The sequence below is a fragment of the Leuresthes tenuis genome, unplaced genomic scaffold (assembly GCF_036924035.1).
Source record: "Leuresthes tenuis unplaced genomic scaffold, fLeuTen1.0.hap1 SCAF_7, whole genome shotgun sequence".
NCBI classification, from domain to species: domain Eukaryota; kingdom Metazoa; phylum Chordata; class Actinopteri; order Atheriniformes; family Atherinopsidae; genus Leuresthes; species Leuresthes tenuis.
Genome location: NW_027325361.1, coordinates 24,908,393 through 24,935,568, shown reverse-complemented (window position 1 = coordinate 24,935,568; position 27,176 = coordinate 24,908,393). Strand labels below are relative to the sequence as shown.

Sequence of the window (27,176 nt, the reverse complement as noted above, 5' to 3'; positions counted from 1 at the left end):
TTATGGTTGTTTTTTGTTTAACTAAATGTATATTTCTATGAATATACATTAAGGTTTAGAGCCAGATAATATGTTAGGTGTTTGTAAATTCACCTTAATTGTAAATGCTGACGCATTTCTTTGGTTTCCAGGACTTTCTACCGCTTTGAGGCTGCTTGGGATAGCTCCATGCACAACTCTCTGCTATTAAACCGAGTCACTCCATACGGGGAGAAGATCTACATGACCCTCTCAGCCTACTTGGAGGTACAGTACAGTGCGCACATTGATAAGAGACAGAAGTAGCTGATACAGGATCAGATTTGATGGGATGAGTTCCACTAGAGGAGGAATGTGTGAAATTCTTCCTCTTCCTTCTATTGCAGATGGAGAGCTGCACACAGCCTGCAGTCATTACCAAAGATATCTGCATGGTGTTTTACTCTCGAGACACAAAGCTCTCAGCTTCACGTTCTATCCGCAACCTTTTTGGTACAGGAAGCCTAAGAGCGGCAGATGGGTGAGTTTGAAAAGTCAAACTCAGAAAGCACCATGGAGCTCTTGTATTCTCTCTGCGAATATATAGTTAAGTAGTTTTTCGTCCTTTTTCCAGAAACCGTATAACTGGAGTTTATGAGGTCAGCTTATGTCACCTGGCAGATGCAGGGAGCCCAGGTAAGAGCCAAGATAAGTTACCGTTTTGCATCAAGCTCATTATTGCAACATTTCTAATAAATACACCTGTTCCACACCAGGAATGCAGAGGAGACGCAGGCGGGTTCTGGACACCTCTGTAGCCTACGTTCGTGGGGAGGAGAACCTGGCTGGGTGGAGGCCACGCAGTGACAGCCTCATTCTGGATCATCAGTGGGAACTGGAGAAGCTCAGTCTCCTCCAAGATGTGAGGGTCATATATTACTTTATGTACTGTACACTATGTTATTATCATTTTGTTTCTTCCATAGTTGGGAAAAAAGAAGTTCGAAGCAAGCAGCTGAAAAATGCCACTCCACTGTTCTAGTCTGGCATATTTCCTATAATTCCTCATTCTTTCAGGTGGAGAAGACCAAACATTACCTCCTGCTGAGGGAGAAACTGGAGTCAACCCTGCTAATGGGCCAGGAGTCCCTTCACTCCTGTGTTACTGAGGGGCTGAGCGAGTCTCCTCAACCCACTGAGGCGGATCAGGAGTCTGGCTCTGGCTCCGAAATCACCACTGAAAGGCAGAGGGAGCTTGCTGCCAAGGTCAGCTATCACGTCTTTGTAGATATGTCATTTCAAGTTTGACTTGGGCAGTCTTTATTGTATTTTGTTGCCAGAGGAAAAAAACCTACCCTGTTCATACTGTAAATACATTTGTGTGGAATTGCTGTCACAATGCCCAAGTTTTTTATGATATCTAACATCAAAGTCTAAGTTTTCTCCTTTTTTCTCACAGTGTTTGCGGCTGCTCACTCACTCCTTTAATAGAGAATACAGTCATGTGTGTGTCAGTGCCAGTGAAAGCAAGGTACAGTAGTGGTTCAAAAGACTTCCACTTAAACATTTGCATTATGAAGGTGAGATAGCTTTTTGTTGGTTAGCTCTGCACAGTTGATCCAACCTGCGTTTGTGTGTGTTACAGATCTCTGAGATGTCTGTCACAGTGCTCAGAGATTCCCCCTCCATCTCTGCTCTTAACACAATCATACCCTCCTCAACATGCCCTTCACTGGTTGAGGGTTGTTATAGCCAAGCTGAACTCAGGTCAGTCTAAGTCTATCGTTGGTTTCCTTTTATTGAAATGTTGGATTATTTGCTGTAAGGTGTTATCCCACTTACTTTGTGAGTAGAGCTCAAAGCTACTTTCTTTCTACCACAGACCACCGACACCTCGTTCACGTGCCGTCAGCCCCGGTCCTGACACACAGCAGGAGGCAGACCCCAAGAAATCCAGCAATGGAGTCTCTGACACCAAACCTCGAACCCGCAGATTTGTCCCTGATATCCAGGAGATTAGAGTCAGGTCAGTCTGAAGCTGTCACTTCAACGTGTTTCATCACTTTGAGCTGCAAAGACAACATTGTTCATTAGAAAAAAGATTCTGTTAACTTTTTCAGCCCCATCGTGTCAAAGAAAGGCTACATACATTTCTTGGAGCCACACACCAACGGCTGGGTGAAACGCTACGTTGTTGTTCGTCGGCCATACGTCTACATCTACAACTCAGAAAGAGACACTGTGGAGCGGGCTATTCTCAATCTCTCCTCTGCTCAGGTGGAGTACAGTGAGGACCAGCAGGCAATGCTGAAGGTTAGTCTTTCACCAAACTCTTCCAGAAACACTTTTCCTGCTCCCACATTAACCTTGGTGTAACAAGCTTTTGTGGTTCTCTTCTCAACAGACCCCAAACACATTTGCTGTGTGTACGGAACACCGTGGAATATTACTTCAAGCCACTAATGACAAAGAAATGCATGACTGGCTATATGCATTTAATCCTCTCCTTGCTGGAACTATCAGGTCAGTCATTTTGCTGACAATAGAGCTGTCATTGGTGTAAGTAAAAAGTCATATTTATCTCACTGTCTTGTCTGCCTCTCAGGTCAAAACTGTCGAGAAGACGAGCCGGACAGATGAGGATGTGAGAGAATGATAGAAAGCAGAGACTAAGATGTACATAGATCCTTGTGTTTACCAATCCCCTTCTTCCCTTGATCCCCAGTGCTGAGCCCCGTGTCCACCATCACTCTCACCAACAGCCATCTTCCCTCTGTGCTTTCTCAATTCATCTTTTGTGTGCTCAGCATCTAAAGTACGCATTTCATGTCAGGCCTTCACAGCAGTGTGAGTCTTTCAGTGTGAAGAAATTATTCAAAAATCTGCCACCGTACTGTCCTGGAGTTAATCTTAACTGGATGATTGAAGAAATGGAGGGAGTAGCAACAGTTTCTTATCTCGGATTACATTTGTATGATAATGTACTGTAGTTGTTGTCAGTGACACATCAAGCCTTATACATTTACTCTTGAAAAAATGCAGTGACATGTATCTTTATCTAAAGCTGTCATGTTAGTAAGGATCACTGCTCTACATTTGCATCAGTAAATAGAAACACATGCAGATACTTCTCTGCTCATCTCTACTGCTATATATACAGTTACTAAACTGGTTTCTCTTCAACATACAGCCTGAAACTACATGCTAAAACAAAAAAGACACAGAGTGTCGCCTAAGAATGTGTCTCTTCTCTCTGATCTGTGAATCCTGACGTTGAATTATCTGCCTTCTATTCTTAAAACTTCATAGAAACTTTCGCACTCACAGCCTGGCGAGGGAGTGGCATATCACCATAAAATCCAAATCATTTTAGCTACTTGTTGGGAGTACAGAGAGTATCTACATTTACATGACAGGCAATCAAATGTCATCACATTGATTCTCCCAATTTGATCTCATTCTCTACCTGAATTTTATTTGTTTTAAAATGTGATATATTTAGATTTTTAACAGCTTTATTTATTTCTGCATGTATTTATTTACAAAGACATTTATATTTCTAAAGTAGTAGTACAGTGCAATTTCTGCACACGGCACTTTTTAATGAGTTCCTTAAATGTTTGAGTGATATGACCTTGTCCCCATCCTGTTAATGCTTTCCAAACAATTTAATAACTTGACGAGAAACATTGGCCAGTTTCTTTGTGCTGAACTTTACTTGAATTATACTTTCCACTCTTTAAGTTTAGGATAGTCATACCTTTGACCCAACTAACACATCTAAAAGTAGAGAATTTTAAGGCGGTCTGTCCATCCTTGTTAAATCAAAGTAAAAACTGTACTTCACGGTACACAACATGAAACTGGCTTTCTGAATGATATGTATATTGATTAAATGTAGTGCCTCTCTTTTCAAGCATACTGCACAGTATGCCTCTGCACCAACTGCTTTGAGACTGCATCCTTCATGCTGCTGAAATATTGTTCTGGATGGTCACATATCATATCATCACTTTCCTGCTTGTCATCGTCACTCGCATGTTCAGACGAAAGGTGTAATTTGTGGTAATCTTTCATTTCTAAAATGGCTATAAATGTCCACAACACAGAGTGCTAACATGTCACAACAGTCAGCAACCAAGTGACTTTTTTTTGCTCAACATCAATTTGAATTCAAACACTATTCTGTTTACATTGTGCAAGATCTTAAACTGGAATCACGTTACCGGTATTTCATCTTTCCATATTCTGCTCATTCTGACCATGAATCTTTAACTGAACTTGCTCTAAAACCACAGACAGATGCAGCTTATGGGGTGTTGTGTGAGATGGATTGATGAGCGTATGCCTCAGGTCAGCCAGCCTAGAGCGCGTGTTTTGTGATATGGAAGGACAGCATCTCAAAGTACTGAATCTGTACAATATTATTTATTAAATACACACTCTAACGACGAGGTCAGTTTTTGCAAGTGATGAAACTATAAGACCAGATGTTACCTTTTTTGTGTTTGCATAATCTGTTCAGTACTTGACATGTTAAAACATTCTGTGTTGTAGACTTTGAAGTGAACCAGTCAAACGTTTTTGCAGCCCTACATACCTGTACAAGTGTCAGTAGTTGTAATAAATTCAATCAAGGGTGTTCAAATCTTTTTTGTTGTGTAACAAAGGGTGAAACAATGATATGTTTAAAAGTCTATCATCAGACCTTTTGTATTTTATCCAGCTGTACCATCATAATTGGGGGAATACCTGCTGTACTGTGTGTTACACGGTCTCAAACTCTTTATTTGTGTTTCTTCTTTTTTTCCCCAACCCATTATAGTCCAAAAAAAAAAGAAAAGAAGAAAAAATGTGTGTCTGGGATTGCTCCGATGTAGGTTATTCCTCTTGCTTTCATTGTCCCTTTTAATATGCATCACATTTGAGTCAACCAAAGTTTTGTTGGTGCACTCACAAAAAGTTCACACTGAATGTACATTAATATAAGAAAATACTTCTTCTGCTTAAATGATTGTGTTAACTTGTCTTCTGGATTCCTGTTCTGGTTCCTTTACTGAATGTTGGATATCTATCAGGGAACCACTGGGAGGTTGTAGGCCACAGCTGTAATAATCACTGAGTGGGAGGATTATGGCTCACTGTGGCCCAGCTGGGCATTGTATCTTGTATAAAGTAGTGCTCTTTGGGACTTTACAATCACACTTTCACTCTTGTATCAGTATCTACCTTCACCATCGTGCTCGAGCAGCCTTCGCACAAAATCTACTTCTCCTAATCCTTCTTCTATGAGTTAATATCTAACATTTTTGTGCTTCCACGTTTAATCTTTTTCTCCTTTTTTTTCACCAATACATTGAGTTCCTTCCTTCTTCAAATGATTTTGCATTGTATATAAACATGATTGCTGTGAACAATGTATTATAAAGTTGCACCCATTAACAAACTCTTACATGGGCAGTAGTTCAGTCAGTGTCTGAGTGTTGGAGTTTAGCGTCAGATGTTTGTGTACACTTAACACATTGTCATATATTAAATAAACTTGGAAATTATGCAACACAGAAATGACTCTCCCTTTTTATATGAAACACTGTGAAATATGCGTGTCTGGCTACAAGCACTTATCGTGAACAGCAATGAGGAAATACAACGAATTGCATTCACATCGTCCAAGTCCATCATATGATACATTCGTCGCTGACGTACTCAAAGTCACGTCTACGTCTCCAAATTACACTGTTCAGCTTCCTCTTAAGCTTAGTCTGACCGTTTTTTCATACACTTCCTCACATCTTGAATGTCTGAAAGTCTTCTCTTGTAATCTTAGTTGATTTTTCAACGTAGCCATTCTCGTGTTTTTGTTTCGTTTTGGGTTTTTTTCTACCCAGAGGTTCAAACCAAGCAGCTCGTAAACAGGTAAAACTGACTCTGGTCTTTTAATTCACCCCCTGCACTAATCATGCTAATTATTTATTCCACTTATTCAAATTAATAAAATAAACCAGACTCTTACACTATGTGAAGGAGGGAACTATAATATTAGTTCACTTTAGTTCTTTTGTAGAATACAGCTTTAAGACCTGGCAATCGTGGGAAGTAGCGGATGATCCAGTCACATAAACGGGCTAGCTAGCTAATGATTGCTAGGAAAATACAACAATAAAACCATTCAGGACATCCTCACATCACTTCCCAAGGTCAGACACGAAGTTTAGACTTCCATCCTTTTATCTAATACAGAGGGGTGCATATCTGATTCAAGTTTGATATTTTTGAGTCACATAAGATAACTGTAAGCTTGCTGGCAAATTCGATTTAGCCAAACCAGCTAGCTAGAGCTAAAGTAAACAGATGTGACCCACAGCTCGTCAGCGCTACCTGATGCAATCGCATTGAGCCTCTTTGGTATTGCCATATTGACAAAGCGCGTCGTTTATATGGTTCTGCTATAACTTTCGATGTTCTGAATGATCCGTAATGGTGGTCAGAACCAGGAAGCTGTCCGATAGCAGAGTAAAGAACTGTCACTTCAGCTTCTGGCTGATAACATGTATGTCGCTGACTGTGCACTTACGGTGGAAATACATGCTAACACAAACGTTGACGTAATCTGTGTAATAAATCTTCGTATCCCTTGAAGCTCGGATATGGTTTGTAATTACACACTGCCTGGTGGCCACGAAGAGCGTAATAGTTGAATAATATCTGAGACTGAAAACTGCCCCATAATCATGAACAAGTACACCTGCTGATCGTTCTGCAACAAATCAGCAATCTGTGACTCATACCAGCTTCGAAAACCAGGTTCCTGAGATGCTTCCACATAATGCAAAATTGTTTGCTCATTTCTGTTTCTTATATATGTTGTATCATTTTTTTTTTTAGAGTAGAATGGCCAACAAGTCTGAAGACATCACCCTGGTAATAGGTCACAATTTACCCGATCACACCCTCCATCACTTTCCAGACATGAATCTAGAAAGGTAAGGAGATTTTATTAGTTTTAATGTGTCACAAAACCTCAGCTCACTGCATAAAGACTGTTGATTGAGTTCTTGATGTAATGCAGGATCTATATGGATTATAATGCTACTACCCCAATGGAGCCAGAGGTGATTCAGGCTGTTTCTGAAGCTCTCCAGGATGCCTGGGGAAACCCGAGTAGCAATCATATTGCAGGTGAGAAAAACTTTGGGCCAAAATTAAATCAAGCTGACCTTCTTAATTGGAATGAAAATGCAAAGTAACCGGATTATAGATTCAACCACTTATATTGAAATGTAAGTCTCTCTCTGCTGAATGAAAGGGATTATAATGGCACTGTAACATATATTGATGCATCTCAGCAGTCACTTGCTCTTCCAGGTGCCATGGCCAAAGCTATCATTAACCAGTCCAGACAGACTGTGGCAGGAATGGTTGGGGGTAAAGCAGAGGACATTATTTTCACTTCAGGAGGAACAGAGGTAACGGTTCTGTTTTCCGGTTTTAAGTAGTTACGACATCGTTTTGTGATTCTGGATAATTGTCTGGAGCTTGGTTCACAAGGTTCACAGAAAGCCAATCATCTTGCAGGCTAATAACCTGGTGCTGCACACGGCTGTAGAGCACTTCTGGAAAAACTGCCGGGCTGCAGAACAAGGTGAAGGACATCAGAACGGATGCTCTGGCTTACCTCACATCATCACCACAAATGTGGAGCATGACTCGATCAAAATCACAGCTCAGCACTTACAGATGGACGGCAAGGCAGGTAAGACACCACAAGGTTTTTTCTTGAACTTTTCTTAAACAACTAAGGCAAAGAAGACTCCTTGCATTTACTCCCTTTCTCAACCTGTTTCATAGATGTGACATTTGTGCCCGTGTCTAAGGTGACAGCTCGTGTAGAGGTAGATGATATTGTTGCTGCAGTACGCCCCAACACATGTCTCATCTCTGTCATGATGGCCAACAATGAGACGGGAGTCATCATGGTAAGAGGACAACGAGGTTTGAATACCTGTTGGCCTCATTTGTGTTTACCTGAAAATCTTTTTCCAGTTTTTTTTTTTAAATAGCTGAGAGATTTTTTAATCTTAATAAAACTGATTAATCTATGCTGAAACTTTATTCCCCCGCTCAGCCAGTCCAAGAGATCTGCCAGAGAATAAAATCTCTGAACAAGCAGCATGAGAGACTCAGAATCCTGCTCCACACTGATGCTGCCCAGACCGTGGGCAAAATCCCAGTAGATGTCCAGGAACTGGGAGTGGATTACCTTACAATAGTTGGACACAAGGTGGGGAATTCGTTTTTTAGGGTCTCTAAAGTTTGCTTTACAATTAAGCAAAACTGTTACTAAGAGATGCCTTTTGTTCTATGTAGTTCTATGCCCCCCGTGTTGGTGCTTTGTATGCAAATGGCCCAGGAAAGAGAACGCCTGTCTATCCTTTGCTGTTTGGAGGAGGACAGGAGAGGAACTTGAGAGCAGGGTAATGATGTACGCTGTGTCACGCAAGATAACACCACTAAAGTAAAGAGTACGCAAGAAGCAGAGGTGAAAATCAGAAATTCTCAGTAACAAAAAAAAGTTTGTCCTTTTTCTTTTTGTCACAATTACAGCACCGAAAACACACCAATGATTGCTGGTCTGGGAAAGGTATGTTTCCTGCCCAACACGCCATATGTGTTACAGAACTGTCACTGTTAATTTTCTGATATGGAAAATTAACAGTGACAGTGTACAAAATGACACTTTGTGTAAAGTAGTTCAAAAACCAAGCATGTGATTTTGTGCTTGTGTGTGTGTGTGTGTGTGTCAGGCTGCAGAACTGGTGACCTCGAATCTGTCAGAATATCAGAGTCATATGCAAAGTATTAAACTTTACTTGGAAGAACGACTGCGGGTAAGTTTTGGTTCCATATGGGGGACTTTGATCAAATAAGTCATTTTAACTTTACAAGTGGAGATGTTGTTAGTTTACAGTGTGATAAAGGTCATTCAAAAACAGAGCATTTTGCTCTTTGCCTTTAAAACTGATTCTGTAGTAACTACTGTCATGTATATTTTCCTTCTCAGAGTGTGTTTCAAGACAAGATCCACTTCAACAGCCATTACCCCGGCTCTGATACTCTCCCAAACACATGTAACGTGTCTATCATGGGCCCAGCTTTACAAGGTGATGTCACAACTCTTCACGTCTCTCTGTCCCTTTATCTGTTTTGGTCCACCAGTTCCAACAGTCCTCTAAACCTATCCCAGTGTTCATCAGCAACAGTTCATGACCCACATGAGGCTATTTGTAAATGACAAAGCTTTTAAATGATTAATCTCTCTTTCCTGCCTTAGGCTGGAGGGTATTGTCCACCTGTAGGAGGTTGCTGGCGAGCGTCGGTGCTGCCTGCCACTCAGACCGTGGAAACAGGTAGAAAAGTCGCTCTTTTCGCCTGCTGTGCTTTTGTCTGCACTCTGTATTGTTTGCAGTTGTGTAACTCCCATTGCACTACGCTGTATGTGTCCATCAGGCCTTCTCATATCCTCCTGAGCTCTGGCGTCCCCTCAGAGGTGGCAGCTAATGCTATGAGGTTGAGCGTGGGCAGGGGAACGACCAAAGCAGATGTGGATGCAGTTGTGGAGGACCTGAGGGAAACCGTGCAGCTGCTGGAAGACATGAACTGATGGCTTTTGTTTGCACTAAGTAGAGTTCTTCTGTGGGTCAAATAAGGATCCAACATGCACCATCTGTGTTAATTATGATATTAACAGAGCCTGTCTGTTGTTATGGTAAGATTAATGCACTCAACTTCCATTATGTCACATGGGTTGCTAATTTGATCATTGAAGTCAGGCCAACATGTTTTGAAATAAAACAAAAATTGAACACACCATATGAAATTTTCTGAAGATGATGATATTCCACGTTTATCAGCTGTTAATCGTCCCCACTCTGATTATTTTTTAAAATAGCCCTAAGAAAACACTAATCCACCATGCTTTGGCTCTGACTTCTCCCATTACTTAAGTTTCCGTGCAGCCTCAGCTCCCCCATCTCTGCTGGAGCCTGGCTGCATGTGCCAGCATATGGCCACTGCCACACAAAGAGAGCAGGAGGCCATGAGCGCAGCGCCTCCACCCGTCTTTCATTACCTTTCTATCTCACTGGCTCTGACCCCCTCCTCTCTCCCCAGTAGCAGTGCTGGCCAGCTGGCTGCTGTTAGGGTGTCACTTTCCCGGCTCGGGAGGAGGCAAAGAGAGCATGAAGTTCTTTTTTGTTATTGGAACGGGGTTTGTGCATGTGTCTCACTGGGAGGCAAAGAGCACCAGCGAGTTTGCTCTGCTTATGCCATAGCTCACTGTTAGCAGCCAAGGATGGTGCTTCATCGTGCCATCCAGGCGGCTCGGGAAGGGGATCTAGCAGCACTGAGAGATCTAGCGTCTTCCGGTCACCTCTCCCCAGCCATCAGTGATGCTCAGGGTGCAGGCCCAGTCCATCACGCTGCCAGGTGTGGACGCCTGGACTGCCTGCAGTTCCTGGTTAACGATCTGGGAATGGCAGCTGATCCTCGAGCCTTGAACAGAGCCACGCCGGCTCATGATGCAGCAGCTACTGGCAACATCCGGGAGCTGCAGTGGCTTGTGGATCAGGGGGGCTGCAACATCGAGGTAGGTTTATACAGGGACAGAAAATCTACCCTAAGAGCTCAAGTACCTTGAATAGATCCCACTTGTGCAGCTTTTCTAGTAGTTTTTAAAGGGTCAGTGTTGGAAAGTTCCATAGTACTTTACTCAAGTACTGTTGTAGCCTAATAATTGGAATCTTTTTTTTACGTTAGTTTTTTTTAATGCCATTTTACACTGTACTCAAGGAAAACCACACAATTAAGAATAAATAGCTAAATAAAAGCACCTGCCCAACATGGTGTAGATCCTCTTAATGCACTCAGAAGAGTTCTGGTTCTTCCAAAGAATGGATATTCTCACACAATTCTCTGGGTCTTACAGGTTGTGGGTGGGTGGGGGGGCTCCATTGATAGAACTGGGATCTGGGGAGTTTGAAGGGTGAGTCCTCAAATGACTAAAGTTTCTGAGCAGAATAATGAATAGTATTGATATGATCAATACGTTGCATGGTCATTCACTTATCTTGTTTGGGTTTCCAGTGCTGTGTGTGTGATCTATTAATGCTCATTTCATCAGCTTTTAGTTAGAATTTCTTTCACATGAAACAAAAATTTAACATTTAGTTATATATTAAATGCTATATTTACCCATATGTACAACCCCGTGTCTATAAAAGTTGGGGCGCTGTATGAAATGTATCCGATGCAGTTTGTAAAGTAAATAAAAGTTCAATTAACTGAAATAGTTTTTTCAATTTTTTCAATTTCTTTTCCTGTTTTTGCTGCGGCAGCTCTGGTCATAATGCATCTTTCTTCTTATCTTGAGATTCACATTGAACTTTTTTTTGTGAAAACAGATTTTGTAAAAACATTTGTTCTACACTGGTTTGGAAACTGCTGGTGCAAAAAATGTCTGCCAGTAGTCCTTTCACTTTTGTAAATCTGTTATGACATGTAACCGTAGCAATGGGAAAGTTGTTTGTATGCGGGACAAGCTGCCAAGTAATGACTGGAACAGCACCCCACATCCAGATGAGTTGAAGAGGAGGCGTCTCGGATTCAGAGCAGGAACAAAACTGAGGGAAAGGAGGAGGAAGTTTAAACCATTTCTTCTCTCTATTTCCAATGCGAAACATGCAATCAATGGCTGTTAAATAGATGAACTTGGAGCCCTGATAAGGACACAGCAGGAATATTGGGAAGGCAGAAGTTTTTGTTTCACCGAGACATTGCTGCAGTAATGACTCAGCAACCCTTTACCTGTTTTATTTTGTTATCAATCATCAACAAGAGCATTCCATAACTGGAACAATTTATACTCCAGCAAAATAATTTCCCTTCAGGGATTGATAATGTTTTATTTGATTAAATTGAACTGTAATTAGCCTCATTTAATTTTACTACAGTAAAATTTAGTTCATTCCTGAGTAACAATTCCAAGGACCTTTTTTCCACATTGATTATGTATGCTTTTAGAACATTACATTTTCCTCCACTTTCCAAAGGACTAATTACACAGTATTAGTACCTGTTTTTAAGTAAAGGATCTGAATACTGTCCACCACTGCTGGCTTTGCTGCAAGTGTTAATTCTAGGGATGCACCAATTGATAAGTCGTGTTTTCAGCTCCAAACAGAGTATTGTATTTCTTTTCCCAGTTAGTAAGTGCACCAGTCGTGCTGTAACCACCACAGACACAAATGTCTTAATATCGGTCTTCATAAGAACCCCTGCTGCAGCTGTGGAAAAGAAAAGACCCAGGCTGACTCTTTGTGAACTGTTCCAGGACAGGGATGCTGCAGGGGCCACAGCCCTTCACCTGGCAGCTCGGTTTGGCCGAATGGAGGTGATTCAGTGGCTGCTTTCTGTGGGAGGAGTGGCCAGTGTGGAGACGAAATGTGGAGCTGTACCTGCTCACTATGCTGCAGCCAATGGGGATCTTACAAGTTTAAAACAGCTCATTCAGAAGGCACCCGGGTGAGTTAACAGTCCTTGTTTTCCAGCAGCATGGTCTGTGGTCCAAACTTTCTATATATTTGATCAGCAATTTGATGGATTACTGAAAATCGCTACAGACCCCAGAAAATCAGCCTCCATATGCCCAAATTCTCATTTGCATCAATGCCTTTCCTGAGTCTTGTACTTTGAAATACTGTTGAAAAATAAAGCTTTATGAAATAATTAAAAACTATGCCAAGAACTATTGGAGCTAAATGTCACAAAACAATCTGTATATGATGCTGACATTAACTACTACTACCCGTTTAAAAAATCTGGAACCAAAGCAGTTGGAGAGAGTACTGTTTCAGGAGGAGGCATAAAACTGTTGCACTCATGGCTCTGTGTCAGTGCAGTTCACCTCCTGGTGACCCCAGCAGGTGATAGCCTTGTGAAACTGATAAAGGAAAAGGACAGTAGCTGGTGTCTGGCAAGAGAACAGGGACAGCTGGTAGGGAGCTGGCAGGTTTTAGTGATGTTTCCCCCCCACATTATAACTATAAATGTCTTTTTCACACTAAATTCTGACTGCAGATCTGCTTCTGAAACAACTTCTTTAAGGTTAGTCAGTGCCACACATCATAGCGTACCTTCTTTTGAAGCAGTTTGCATTAGTAAGATTACACTATACCATATGGAATAATGGAAGAAAGCTGCCAGCTTTTGCCAACTAATAATCTCAGCTACTTTGATATATTTTAGTTAAGTTCGCTGCTTACTGTCTTCCATGTTTAGCAGTGTGTCAAAACTGACTGCATTTGTCCAGTATTGGTTCTTTTATTTCTAATGTTATTAAAGATCAGCATTACACCTTTGAGTTTATGTTTTATGTTGTCATGCTACTTTCTCATTAATAATCTTCCCCCTGGGTGACGGACACGCTTGGTTGTCAGTCACAGGCTTAGAAGACCTAATCATGCACACCTGTTTTCACTGTATCAGATGAAAACAAAAATACCGCAGTTAGTGTGACTCTTAAGTCAGGAATGGGGATAAGAAAGACGAGACAAGACCACAAAAACCTTCTCTCTTCCACCCCTTGAGGCCAGACGGTGGCACTTTGAAAGAAACGGATGAAGATAAGAGGCTCCTCCCACATTATATCCTTATTAAAGTCTGTCGGTAATTCACATGATGCTTGGTAGGCTCAGACCATCTCATATGACCAGCAGCAGCCTGTGAATAATACATTGATTGTAAGTTGATGTAAATGAAGCCCTGGGACTCCAGCAGGAATGTTGGACCAAAACATCTTGATCATTGGTTTATCAAAGGAAGATAATTAAAGAAGGAAATATCCACGCCAACAGTATTCATATGTTACAGCATGAATTTCAGCTGTTGTATCCACTTTCAATGCAAAGATTTTGGGTTATGCCCAGAAAATGAGATCAGCAGAGAGGTCCTAATCAGAATGGTATGTACATACTGTACATGTGTTTTACTCAGAGCCCATCCATCCATTTTCTATACCCACTTAATCCATTGGTCAGGACACAGGGGGGCTGGAGCCTATCCCAGCAGTCATCAAGCAAGAGGCAGGGCACATCCTTGTGGGGATCGAACCTGGACCCTCTCGCTGGGAGGTGACGGTGCTAATCACCACACCACCGTGCTTTACTCAGAGCATTTATTGTTTTGTTTTTTAAATCCAGTTTTCTATCTATTGTGACGCATGAGAAAAACATCTTCATAGTCTTCATATACAAGAAGCTGCAACTCTTTTGATGAATCTTCATTGATGACGAGCTACAATTTATTTTGATCAACAAGTTGATGTGATAATCAGCTGTTGTTGCTCCAGCTGACATGTATTTTTTGCGTTTGTTTTCAGTCGTTGCCACAAAGTATAGGCAGAACTTTGACATGGTCTCAGCTTTGACAACATGTTTTAAATCATTTGGTGGCTGATAGTGGTAACTGTTGCTCTTGCCCCCTTGTTGCTCATGTATATATTGAGGACAGGTGTGTGAACCACCAGACAGGTATCGGTGCTACCCCCCTGTACCTGGCCTGCCAAGAAGGGCACCTGCATGTTGTCGAGTACCTCATGAAGGACTGCGGTGCTGACGTCCACCTGAGGGCCCACGATGGCATGACCAGCCTGCATGCTGCTGCTCACATGGGCCATCGAGCTGTGGTGGTGTGGCTGGTCAGTACAGGATCACAGATTCACGTCTCCTTTTTCAAGGTGCTTCTTACATGCGCTGTTTTCCCTGAACTCCAAATAGGTTACCTGCACAGATGTGGACTTGTCCTGTCAGGACAGAGAAGGAGCAACTGCGCTGCACTTTGCAGCCAGCAGGGGGCACTATTGCATCTTGGAAAAGCTGCTTCACATGGGTTCGAAGGTCATCAAGGATTACTGGGGAGGGACCCCTCTTCATGATGCTGCAGAGAATGGGGAGCTGGAGGTTGGGCCTTATGTTTATTTATATAGTTTTTATGTAGTATATCTTGTTTTTTAACCACACTGCTGTTTTCTGGCCCACTTATGTTATCCTATTGATCTCTCAGTGCTGTAAAATCCTGTTGGCCAATCGAGCAAACCCTACAGATCAAGATGTTGACGGGTTCACAGCAGCAGACTTGGCAGAGTACAACGGACACTCTGAATGTGCCAGATATCTCCGTGCCATAGAGAAAAACGTAAGCTCTCTGTCTCAGCTACACTATATTTTATTTTGCACACTGCTCCGCTTTGTGTCCTCTCTTTGAGCCTTTGCCCAGCTATTTGCCTTGACTTGAAAATCAAAGCCCCAACTGGGGAGTGCGGTCAACAGCAAACATCTGGAAGATCTTGGAACCTTCGGTGAATCATTTGTTACATGTATTTCATTCAGGTCAAGCCTGTCATTCTCCCGAGCTATTCTCTTCCACTCAGCTTGATTGCATTGCTCTTAGTTTAAGAGGTCGAAGAGGATGGAGGATGAAGGCTTTTGTGTTTAATAAGGCATTACAGTCAACCATAGCGTGAGTTCTGGAGGAGATTCGTTGCTCTCACACAGATGAACTCTTTTGTGTGGAAAGCACGACACTCCTCAATGCGATGAATATTTTAGTGGTAACTCCTTGACATGAGATGAGGTCTTTTGTTATTTGCTTTTCTTTCAAAAAGCTACATAATAGTTTTGGATGGAATATTACTATTGACTATGACACCAAAGTTTTAGCTTGTGAAATTGATATAAAATAGGAAGCATAATCAGGTTAAGTCAAAGAGTTTATGGGATGCCTCACTCAGCACATTTGTTGAATCTTAAAGCCTCACAGCTGTCCACCTGCTGCCTGTAGTTGTGTTTTTCTCCCCATCACACTTCACTATGATGCAGACTAAACACTGATGTACGCAGAGTAAGCACAGCTGTCAGCCAATAGAATCCATGAATATTTCAGCAGGGAAGAGTAGCACTCATACATGAAGAGGATGACGATAGAGAAGCAGTGAGGCGTGGCTGCTGAGCTCCCCTTCAGAAATAATCCACCCATCAACAATGGGGAGCTAATTAGCGTAGGGGCCGCTGCGGCGTCAGACGCAGCCGGAGTCGCCGCCAGCTGAGGGCCTATCGGTTACCCCTCTCCTGCGGCTCAGGTGGAGGGCCTCGAGGCTGAGCCCGATATGGGATCTACAGGCTTAAGTTTCAGCATTTTCACCGTTCTGATGCCTGGGACCAGCAACTCTATCCCTCTGAGGAGCTGGAGAGCAGGATGTCATCAACTTCAAACACACGTTTGATTGTGTGTGTCACATTTTTTTCCAGTGACTTGGAAGTGCTATGATTGTCACCTCTGGATACTCTGTATTGTTTGTAGCAGGAAGAATAGTGTATCGTGTTTCTTGGCAACTTACAAAGTTGATACACAAGCTTGATCTGAACAAAGAGGTCATATTGACAGTGAACCTGAAAAAACGGTTAATTTAAATGCTCATTGTGTTTAGGGAGCAGGCTTCAGAATGCTTTAAAACCTACTCCGCCAAAGGTGAGCTGCACAAGCAGACAGAAGACGTTCCTTAATTACATTTCTGCTGGTGGTTCATGTTTGCAAAGCGCTGGGTAGATCACAGGTTTCATCAGTTCTAAAGTTGCAGTCAGATAATCTCATTTCCGAGCAGCGACCTGAATGGACAGGGACAATGACCGGAGAGATCTGCGTGTTTCGCCTCGGTGCCTTTTGGGATCGCTCACAACAAGGTCAGACACGTTCAGCGCTGTCAACCCTCATCTCACATCTCAGGCACAGCTGCAATCAAATAAACTGTGTGGTGTGGGCTTCGCTTTGGATTGGGTCAGACTTCTGTTATTAGAGGATCAAAGTATTTTTAGAATACTTGAACAGAAGGAAAACGTTTCTCTGGCATAGTGAAAACATAAAAAAATAAACATGCTGAAATAACTTTTTGCATTTGCTTTAATTTCAGTAAGAATTTTTCAAATTAAATTATTTGTTCATTTGATAACTTGAGATATGTCAAGATAAGCCTTTTTTTGTGTGTTTTAGCTTTTACTAGACTAAAACTCCCGTTTTTATTTATAGCAAATATATATTTTTAAATATATTGAAGATTAAAGAAAGATCACAAAAAGCATTGGAACCATAAAAGGTAAACATTTCTGAGTAAACCCTACATATGACCTCATGATGCTAGGATTCATTAAGCTTTGAATTCCACCGAGTTTCTCTTGTTTTCAGTGGAGTTTATCAGTTTCTCCCATATTCTAGACAGAGTCTCCCCTGGAAATATCAGATTTCCCATCATATACACTTGGGTGTTCTGAACATGAGACTAACCTCAGTACAGTCAACTTTTTACACATCAGGACATGAAAAAAGATCATCTGCTCCTTACCTGAGTTTAAAATGAGATAAAAAAACCAGTCAGATGAACAACAACACATGACACATTACACTCTTATTATTTGTTGAACAAAAACCGAAGCGGTGTGTGAAACACTCCCCCTGATTCACCAGCTTGTAGAACCACCTTTACCAGGAATAACTGAAAGTAACCGTTTTCTCTATCACGTTATCAGTCTCTCACATTGTTGTGGAGGAATTTTGGTCCACTCTTCCTCACAATGTTGCTTCAGTTCATTGAGATTTGAATAAAGAATCTTTATTGTCACTATGCAGTCATAATGAAATTTTGTTGAGGAGCTCCTGGCTTAGAACACACAAAAGACACAAGGCACACAGTATAAAGATAACTAAATAATATGAAAATAAAGTTTATATATATTTATTTCACAGCTCTCTTAAAGTCCCACCACAGCATCTCAGTCAGGTTGAAGACTGGACTTTAACTGTGTTTGATCAGCAGCACCTGGCTGCTACTTACTATCTTCATTTTTTTAAAAGCAGTAATGACGGACTTCATTTTTCACACACCGTCTCTACATTTTGGCTTAGTTTTTGTTAAATAAATAAAGTCACGATGTAATTAGTCATGTGTTGTTGTTCCTCGAATTCATTCTGGTGATGTCTTGAAGGTAGTATTTTCTTTTTCCCCATTGATGTGCTTCTGCATTGTTCATCAGACTCAAAAGCTGCAGCTACCAAAATGACCGTACAGTTGATTCACCCAACAAAATAGCTAGAAATCTGAACATTTTAGCTTTCTTCTTTGTAGGACTTACTGCAGGACAGTTGTAGTTAAAGCTTGTATATGCTTAACTGTGTCCATCTATTTTTTATGCCAGTCTTTGGATGTCTGTTGTTGGAGGCAACCAGTTGAATTTTACAGATACAGATCCCTTCTCATCACCCCTACATTTTATACCAAAGCAAAATACAGTATTACTGACATTTTATAGAACAAATGATTCATCTAGGAAATAATTAGCTGATTTATAAGTTATGGTACCAATAATGAGATAATTTCATGAAGATTCGTTAATTTAGTAAAAGAACACAAGGTGCAAAACTGACCGTTTCCAGTGAAAAGACCCAGGTGGAAAAACACCACCTGAGAACATGTGGATAAAATGTCTTTTTTTTTCCAGCTGCTCTGGCAAGTTTTCCGCTAACACTTCCCTTGGTGCTACAACACATCCATTTGTTTGTCCATGCATTAGTGACAGCCATCCTATCCTTTCCCTTTAATTATTAACACCATTCTCCGGTCAGTGTTTATTGGTTATTGCCTGCTGGCCCTTGGCTATAGTTGGAGATGCTCACCATCGTGTTTAACAAGTGGTCAGTGATCTTAATGTCGCGTCATATACAACATCCAACAACGCTGGAGCAACCCACCCACCCCTCTCCCTGGGTAGCTGGCTGCATAAGTCTGTGCCACAGCCGTGTCGCTGCATAGGGAAGTTGAACCGGTGTGTACTGGGAGAGCTGTGTAAGGTTAGTGAGTTTCAGGTTGATCACTCTCACTATTGTAGCAACTTGGGAGCCGCTTTTAATTGTTCTTCCTCTATTCTCTGTTTGATTGCCTTGTTCTGTATGAGCAGTAGTAAGTGACTGGACAGTGTGAGTAATTATTATTGTAAAATCAAAGAGAACACAATACATTCTGTTTCAGAGCCCTGAGCTGGCAGATGTTTTGGCAGCGTTTGACACATTTTCTATCAGCTATTGCTTCTTACGGTAAGGGATGACTAATACTCCAGACTTATGGCTGGGCTTTATTTTGTCATTGTAGAGTTTTGCAAAGTGAACTTTATATTTTCCTGTTTCTAGATAGATGTTTTTGATCTTTTAGTTGTTACAATATTCCATTACAAAGTAGAAATCATTAAATCCTTTTATTTATCATTTATCCAGCTACAGGAGATGAAAAAAAAAAGATGCAAGTATTGGCAAAAACAAGCATTCACCTCCATTGAGGAAACTTGAGAGTATATTGCCATGTGAGTGGACGTGTATTTACACTATAGTGTTCTGCGTATGATGTACACCCGCTGTATACATTCCATGTTGCATCTACCACTGTGGACAAGAACACATCACGTGGGAGCAGGTTGTTTTAATGATTGATTCCAGAGCGCAGAATTACACGACATGTTTCTTAAATACACATGGTGTTCTGAAAAGCTTAAACTCTCTCATGGCTTGACCCACGGGGACTAAAGATTAAGTGTTGCTGCTTGTCAGACAATGAAACAGCACTGAGTAGCAGTTTCTTAACTCTTGGCTGCTAATCTGTAGTGATCAGGGTTTTTGTGGTCTTCAGCAGAGGGAGAGTGGCTCTGAGCCAAACGTAGGGTTAGGCTATCTGTATCTGCGTGGCAGTTGTGATGGGGGTGCTGATGAAAACCAAATGCTTTCGAGCCAATGAGTGTAATTAAACACATACACACACAGTTCATCGTAGCTTTCCGGACATTGAACTGTTACGAGAAGGGTCACAAGGCTCCCCCTTTTTCTTTTCCCAGCCCTTTTGTTGTTTATCTATTTATGAATTGCACAACTTCTGGGAAGTTTATCCCTCTGCCTGAGCAGTGTCACAGCATATTTCATGTTGCTCCACATCAAAGTGCCGTGCGAGAGGAAACGGCATGGACCACCTCATGGACATAAAGCACAACAGCATGCAGCAGCATATTAGGTCTGCCTTTGATGTTTTGGTTACTAATAATGTCCTTGGAGAGCTGAATTTGATATGCATTCTGTGTGGAGTGCATTAGGACAATGCAGGTTCATTAAAGGGAGGCAAACTGTTTCCACATATTCTACATCCACCCCAGAGGGGTGTGAAACACTGCTGCTTATTTAAGCTCACCTACTGTCTCAGGGGCTTGTTTAGTTCTTTTGTCTTTCATAGAGGATGTCTTCAGACATTATTTCCATGTGGTAACCTCAGTTATGGCATTTGGCTCATTTTTGTTTGTCTGAATAAATTCCTCCTTGGTCTAATTAAAGAATTAGTGTAATATTGTGTTTTTAATAGGCTGTGAAAAAAATAAAACCAGCCTCTTATCTTTATAATTTGCTCAACATGCTTCACTTTAGGGCACATATTAATTTAGAACAGATGCAGATTCACAAGGTCTAACACACTGATATAGGAGAACTATCCAAACAAATATATGAGGGATTATGTTGCCCACTTCTACTTTTAGATTTCTTCCAAATTCTGTGGTGTGCTGAAGTTTGGAGAAGTGGTTAAACTCACAGTTTGTCCCAGGTTAATATTGGTTGTTATTGTTGCTTAACTTCTGCATGATTCAGGGAGTGTGGTTCATTCTGAAATGAACACTAGTCACACAGGGTGTGCAGATTCTGTCATCAGTACTGGCCCACAGACAACACAGTCATGAGAGAACTGATTCTTAATCCGCCGTCCATCCAAATGGGAAAACCAGATGACTGATGACTACGGTAGTCTCTGTTGTAAACTGTCTCATAATCTGAAACATCATTAGATCGTTTGAAAGCTAATTATTAGTTGGATGTTTGCTTTAAGTTACCTAATAATCTCATTAATTAGATTTTCCAAAGGCCAAATATTTTTCTCTGTTATTATTTAAGAAGAACCAAATAACCAAATAAGCTGCAGATGACTTGAGAAGTACATGACCTGCCCTACTCTGTCTCAGATTGTTTTATCCAAACTCCAACTGATCATGATATCTTTAGTCTAAACCCAACCAATGATGGGAAGGTCATGCCTTTGCTATTGTAGGAAATCATTTGACTTGTTGATGTAATGCACATCAGTCAATATAGAGAAGTGTTCTTTATAATCTTCTCAAACCCGATGGATTCAGGGATGTTCTGTTCGTCTCTAACTCTTAACAAACCTGAGTGTGCACTTGTCTTTACATTGATCTCATATACTTGCACACAAAAGCAAATATTGTCCAGCTGACAACATGTTAAAAAGGAAATAACGATGTTCGGGTCAATCCTTTATGTACAAAAATGTAAATGTCACGCAAACTATGTGAAGTCCGCTCAGATCACAGTCATGTGAAAAAGAAAGAACACCCACATTCAGTTAAAACATTTTAGACATCCGGACATGATAAAAAATAAATAAAATCATGTGGTCCTTGCCAAGTCAAAGTGAGCTGCCACGTGAAAAACAATAACTTCTCCTCAAAGTGCAATTGAAATAAAAGACAAGCAGAAGTTAGCCACCTGTGTGGCAGCTGACAACTCACTGCAGTCTCACATCTCAGTACTTTTATTTAAATGGAATTTATTTCAATTTAATTGAATTTAAATTAAAGTGGAGGTGTGATATTTGCAGACGTCCTGTGCAGATAAGCCCATTGAGGTAATCGCTCCTGTGGTAGAGGAGGAGGTGAAGGTGAAGCCGGCTGTTTTATTGCAACGCAACAAGGAGGACTATTACGGGAGCCTGAGTGACACGTCCAGGGACAGTCAGAGCTCTAACGCACATATGGATAGTCTAAAGGTAAGCATTAAGTTTAGGGTGGAGGAGATTTTATGATTCTTTCACTACCTATTATAATTTACTGTATCCTGGCTCATTTCTCTTTTTGTCCAAATGAGCAACCTGAGTGTGAGGAGCCACCACAGGCTAGATACCCTCTGCCTCCTCCTGCTCCTCCTTTACAACCTGCTTCTTCCATGTCTGCCCAGCCTGAGAGGACCGCAGCCAACAGACTGGAGTGGGTTCAAACAGCAACATCTGGTATGAGAGGCATTTCTGTTTATCTTGTTTAAGAACTTTCTTTTTGGGAAGCAATGCAAAAACTATTCAATGGTTACTGTAAGTCATTACTCAAAAAGTAGTCCGAGTTAATTAATTTTCATTGAATCGAGTGAAAAAGAGTCTGCATTTGATTTGTATTGCAGTTATAAAAGGTTTCAATCAGTCCAAAGCGGCTGGGAGCACAATAACTGTCTCTACTGATAAAACATTTCCTGGTACAAACCTCCTGGCTGAAAGGAAACTTCTGGGGGACATGAAGTCCATTAAATCTTTGAAAGAGTCAGGAATGTCAGGCGTCTTCACTGGACAAGCAGTGAGTATGCTGCTGCAGTACTTTATATACATCCTACTTTTTTTTACACTTCCTTTTTTTAGATTAAATGTAGATAACTCTGTGCTCTCTGTAGAATAAGATGGTGGTCCTACCCACTGAGGAGGCCAACCTGTCAGACATAGACTATCTGGTGCCCACCCATGATGAGCGAGGTCGCCCTATAGCAGAGTGGAAGAGGCAAGTCATGGTAAGACAGCTGCAGGCCAGGCTGCTGGATGAAGAGGACCAGAGGAGGAAGGTATGTCATTACAAAGGTTGAACATGGTATAATGTCATCAATTTCCAATTCAATTATTTTTATTTAGTGCAAATGTGAGAAAATCTAATGATGTTTCAGGCCTAAAGGTTAATATAAGACCCAAATTAATGAACAGAAGACAACAGTATTATATTTGACTGTTTATCTATTAAAAGAAATGAGGCAATATTCCACATCTATGAGTGTCAAAATATGTGAACCTTTTGGACCAGCAAGATCATTTTAAGGTTAATCAAGACAAAAAAAGTTTTTTCAATCAATATTATATCAATTTGCTGTTTGTGGGCACCATCTTTTATTTAAATGACAGATATCTATCAAAGTCTGATTTGTCAGGGTGTGCCATGGCATGAGCAAAGGAGATTTCTGGGGACTGATCAGGTTGTAAAATGTTACAGCAGTGGTTGACCATCAAATATCACTTCAGGATTAAAGTGTGTGCAATATTCCACTAATCCAAAAGTGGAGCAGAATACCTTGACAGCAGCTTAAGGCCCCTGCACACTGGCTGCTGTTAATGTTTAATCTAAAAGTAGAAGTAAAACACTGAATCACAATACCGTGTATGGCAGGGCTCAAGTGGAAAGCTGTCTACAAAAAGAGAAGTTGATGCACATCTGCTGTTTGCTAAAGATGTGGAAAAGCCAGAAGGCTGTTGGAAAAATTATTATGTTTGAAGAAAGGAAATTGAGGCATTTCAGCCTAAGAACCTTTTCCCATCTATAAAAATATGGTGGTGGTAATACTATATCATGGTTTGGACCTGGTTTTCTGCATCCAGGCAAGGACAGCTTACCATCATTGGTGGAAAAATTCATTCTGAATTGCAGCAACAAATTTTTAAAATGTCAGGACATCAGCCTTTGAACTGAATATCAAAAGAAAAGGGGTCCTGCATCAAGTCAACAACCTTAATCTAATATAAATGTTGTGGAAGGACCTGAATCGAGTAGTCCTGGAGAGGAAACCACCACCATCTCAGAGCTGAGGCCGCTCTGTACAAAGAGGAAAATGGGAATGAAATGGACTGAAATCCCTCCAAGCTTATGTGCAGAAGTGATCAACAGTTACCAGAAATGTTTTAGGTTAGTGCTGCACCAGACGCCAGATATTGAAGGCAAAGGTTCATGTCATTTTACCACTCACACGTGTAATATCGGATAATGCTGTCAATAACTAAAGAAATAACCACAATGTTTCTTAAACCCGTCTCATTTGTTAGTTGTGTGAGTTGTGTGAAATTCCAGTGATCTGTTTGGTGACGTTAATGTCGAAATATTGTAAGTTCTTAAGGATTCACAGACCAGTGGAGATGGAAATTAAAATCATATTTCCAAGAAAGTTCTTTGGTATTATAAGTAGAGAAACAGTTGGAAACAGTTACAAAGTAGCCTCTCTATGTTCAAGCAACACCATTCTACAGCAGGTGATGAGTGAAAAAGCTGCTTGGTAATCTTACTCGTTGATTTCCATTCTTATGTTGTGCTTTCAGAGGCATCACAAATATTTTAGGTTTGTGTTTCAGGCTGATGTACAAAAATAAAAACACATTCCATGTTATTTCACTTTGTCAATTTAACCCCTGATTGGCTCCAAACTGCAAAGGCCTTTGAGGTTTTTTGGAAATATTCTTAGTAATTTAAGATGTTTTTGGAATTTATGAGGAATATTTCCAGGAAATCTACTTTTAAATACAAAATAGTTCAAATTAATCAGCAAGTTGATCAATACAACATTTTGATAACCGATTAATTGTTTGGTTGATCAAACAAAAATGTCAGATATTCTCTGGATGATATGTGCTGTACAGCCTCTCCTAAACTACTAGCTGATGAACGAAACCAGACTATAGTGAGAAAAGCCCATATTGTGGTCTTACTTCGTAATACTATTCTAAATCTGCAATGCTGAAAATTTGAAGTCACCATCGACTTTTAATTGCTCATAACAAATCATTCACACATAACTCACTGAGAGTCGAGTCATATTTTTGAGGTTTGGATAAGGGCTGGGTTGCAGTTTTACTGTATTATTACTCTTTTCCTCACATGCCAAAACCATTTGAAATGTTTGATGGACTTTAAAATGACATCCTGCTTATTTATCTGCCTGCTGTTTTTGTTTTTATTTCTTTTCTTTTTTTTTAACAGGAAAATGGGAACAGATATGCCAAAGTCAGCTGGAGATACTCCCAAGCCCACAATGCCATCCTGGGGCCTTCTGGTGAGCTTCTGACTGAGGATGACCTCATCTATCTGGAACAGCAGATTGCCAATGTCTCCATGCAGAGGAACTGTGCAGGTTATGAGCTGGAGCTGGCTCGTCTAGCTGAGGAGCTCAGGCACATCCTGCCAGCCCCCATAGTCAACATAACCGTCAACACACAGTTCAGAAACTTCAAAAGTCAAGTTCCCCTACCTGTGTGGTGCAGCCGGATCTCAGGCATCGTGAAGAGCATGTCTCTGCTCATGACCAACCTGACCGACCAGCCCTACTGCAAGATGCCCAACACTGAACTTATATCTGTGTTTTCTCAGGCACCAGACAGGCAGATTTCCACCAGGGTACGGAGGGAGAGCATTGAAGATGAAATTCATCAATTTGGAGTGTCAGTGAGGACTCTGAAGTTCAACTTTGAGAGCCAGAACTCATCTTTGTCAGATCAGCCGGAGGAGGCTGTTGTGTTGCCTCCTTCCACACCGCTTGAGGGCACATTTTCAGACAAACAGCCTAAAGTTTTAAAGCCAGCCACAGAAACAGACCAGAACAGCGACTCTGGCATTGATTATGATGAAAATGTTGCAGATGTTCAAGAAACTACCAGCCTTAGAAAGGAGCGTATAGTCGTTCTGTTTTTAGGCCACTGGAAGAAATCTGCTTACACAGTGACTCTGAAGAGCAGAGATGCTGGAGAGAGGAAGATGAGCGATGGAGACCCAGACATGGGCGACAAGTCTGGTTCTGGTCGTACAGGCAGCTCGGAGAATGCCCAGTCAAAGATGATGAACAGTTCCCTTGGACATTTCTTCAAGCAGAGGAGCGCTGTCAACAAGATGCTAGGAAACTGGAGGAAAATGATCTCCAGTGTCCCTTCCAGACAGATTCGCAGGTAAGGCTGCACATAGAGGAGGAGTAAAAACGTTTGAGAAAGTCTTTCATTTTAAGCAAAGTCAGCTTTCAAATTCTAAAATATGATTGAAAATCACTTTTGCTTCAGATTTTTCTCACTCAGTGCTTTTCAGACTCCTTTAGCAACCTTTGCTTTTTTCATTTTTTTTCATATCTAGAAACTTTTTGGACAAACCTTAATGACTTTCACTTACAGTACGTTGCCATGTGTTTATAAACCCTTTCTAACCATGTATCATGCACAGGCTCCACAGACAGAAAGCCCTCTTCTCCCCAGAGCAGTTCTTACCTCGTCTGGATGGGGTGCCTGTAGAGTATGACAGCCTGACCCTGGATCTCTTCATGTTGGGCTACTTTCACATCCTGGAGTTGGATCTGTCAGTAGATGAACGCAAAATGAGACATCTGTTGTGTTTCGAGGTGTTCGACCGTGTGGGGAGGTTCCCCTGGGAGGTGGTCAGGGACTTTCATAAGGCTGTCATACAGGACATTGAGGCTGGAAACCGTGAGTGGAAGGATGGCTTTGAGGACATTAAAGTGAAGTTCTTTGGGAACACTGTTACTCAGTCTGAAGACACTGCAGAAGTGGTGAAACACAGCCTTCCAGAGGTTAGACAGGTCCCTAAAGTCATAGTACAGACACCGACGCCGGATGAGGGGATGCTATATGGTGGAACTGATATATCCAGTTTCAGCAATGAGGAAATTTGTCAATATATTGACCGTAGTTTTGCTTTTTGGAAAGAGAAAGAGGCAGAGATTTTTGATTTTGAGTAGTTGCTTGTGTCATCTTTTTTATATTTTTGTATACTTTGTCATTGAAGTGTAGCAGTTGTCCAGAAGTTGGCACCAAATGCTTTGCTAGTTTCTTAGCTGTGTTTATTTGACCTATTTCAATCTCATATTGCTTGATCTGAATTGTCATTTTTTAGATTTTTTTACTCTTTTATTTAATTATGTTTACAAATGAATCATCAACACATTTCAGAAATTTGGAGTTTGTTTTTGTAAAAGTGTAAAATGTGTCTGTTGTAATAACATATTTGATATGTGGATAACAGTGTTGTTTTTTTTACTCTGTCTAAGAAAGCATTTCATGTTGAATGTTCACAACAAAGTATAAAATCCTGTGTCTGACAGAAAAAGACCCAATTCTGACATTATATTATAAATCACTACACAGATTTACATTATTTAACCATGACCACATTCTAATGAATCATTTCTGTGATGTAACACTTTCTTTGATGTTTTAATGATTTTAG

At 41.0% G+C, this 27,176-nt stretch overlaps 4 protein-coding genes across 23 annotated transcripts in view; 3 read left to right on the top strand and 1 right to left on the bottom strand.

Annotated features, from left to right (window-relative positions):
* Positions 1-5,513, top strand: part of kif1aa (kinesin family member 1Aa) — a 37,133-nt gene extending 31,620 nt beyond the window's left edge. For all 15 annotated transcript variants that reach the window (XM_072390119.1, XM_072390118.1, XM_072390116.1 and 12 more), the window contains 11 exons: positions 132-246; positions 366-499; positions 593-654; positions 735-880; positions 1,036-1,224; positions 1,418-1,489; positions 1,604-1,725; positions 1,841-1,984; positions 2,079-2,271; positions 2,363-2,481; positions 2,564-5,513. In XM_072390119.1, coding sequence (XP_072246220.1) covers positions 132-246; positions 366-499; positions 593-654; positions 735-880; positions 1,036-1,224; positions 1,418-1,489; positions 1,604-1,725; positions 1,841-1,984; positions 2,079-2,271; positions 2,363-2,481; positions 2,564-2,606 — 1,339 coding nt within the window. In that variant the 3' untranslated portion in view covers positions 2,607-5,513. The remainder of the gene's footprint in view (positions 1-131; positions 247-365; positions 500-592; positions 655-734; positions 881-1,035; positions 1,225-1,417; positions 1,490-1,603; positions 1,726-1,840; positions 1,985-2,078; positions 2,272-2,362; positions 2,482-2,563) is intronic.
* LOC140312341 (allantoinase, mitochondrial) overlaps positions 1-27,176 on the bottom strand; it is a 505,108-nt gene that overhangs the window by 61,553 nt on the left and 416,379 nt on the right. The window lies entirely within an intron of this gene.
* Positions 5,645-9,824, top strand: scly (selenocysteine lyase). 6 transcript variants are annotated; one of them, XM_072390107.1, is made up of 13 exons: positions 5,645-5,874; positions 6,849-6,941; positions 7,028-7,137; positions 7,324-7,424; positions 7,534-7,711; positions 7,807-7,934; positions 8,084-8,239; positions 8,326-8,432; positions 8,563-8,599; positions 8,763-8,846; positions 9,020-9,119; positions 9,290-9,365; positions 9,466-9,824. In XM_072390107.1, exons 2-13 carry the CDS (start codon positions 6,850-6,852, stop codon positions 9,617-9,619), a joined length of 1,323 nt encoding a protein of 440 aa, XP_072246208.1. In that variant the 5' UTR covers positions 5,645-5,874; position 6,849; the 3' UTR covers positions 9,620-9,824. The 6 variants fall into 6 exon arrangements, with proteins under 6 accessions (XP_072246208.1, XP_072246209.1, XP_072246211.1 ...); XM_072390108.1 differs by having other exon boundaries at positions 6,844-6,941; XM_072390110.1 differs by lacking the exon at positions 5,645-5,874 and adding an exon at positions 6,050-6,155.
* Positions 9,918-27,160, top strand: espnla (espin like a). The gene is made up of 11 exons (XM_072390113.1): positions 9,918-10,603; positions 12,347-12,537; positions 14,524-14,710; positions 14,790-14,972; positions 15,076-15,207; positions 21,761-21,928; positions 22,027-22,168; positions 22,333-22,502; positions 22,597-22,761; positions 24,933-25,891; positions 26,157-27,160. The coding sequence occupies exons 1-11, from the start codon at positions 10,310-10,312 to the stop codon at positions 26,686-26,688; spliced, it is 3,123 nt and encodes a 1,040-aa protein (XP_072246214.1). The 5' UTR covers positions 9,918-10,309; the 3' UTR covers positions 26,689-27,160.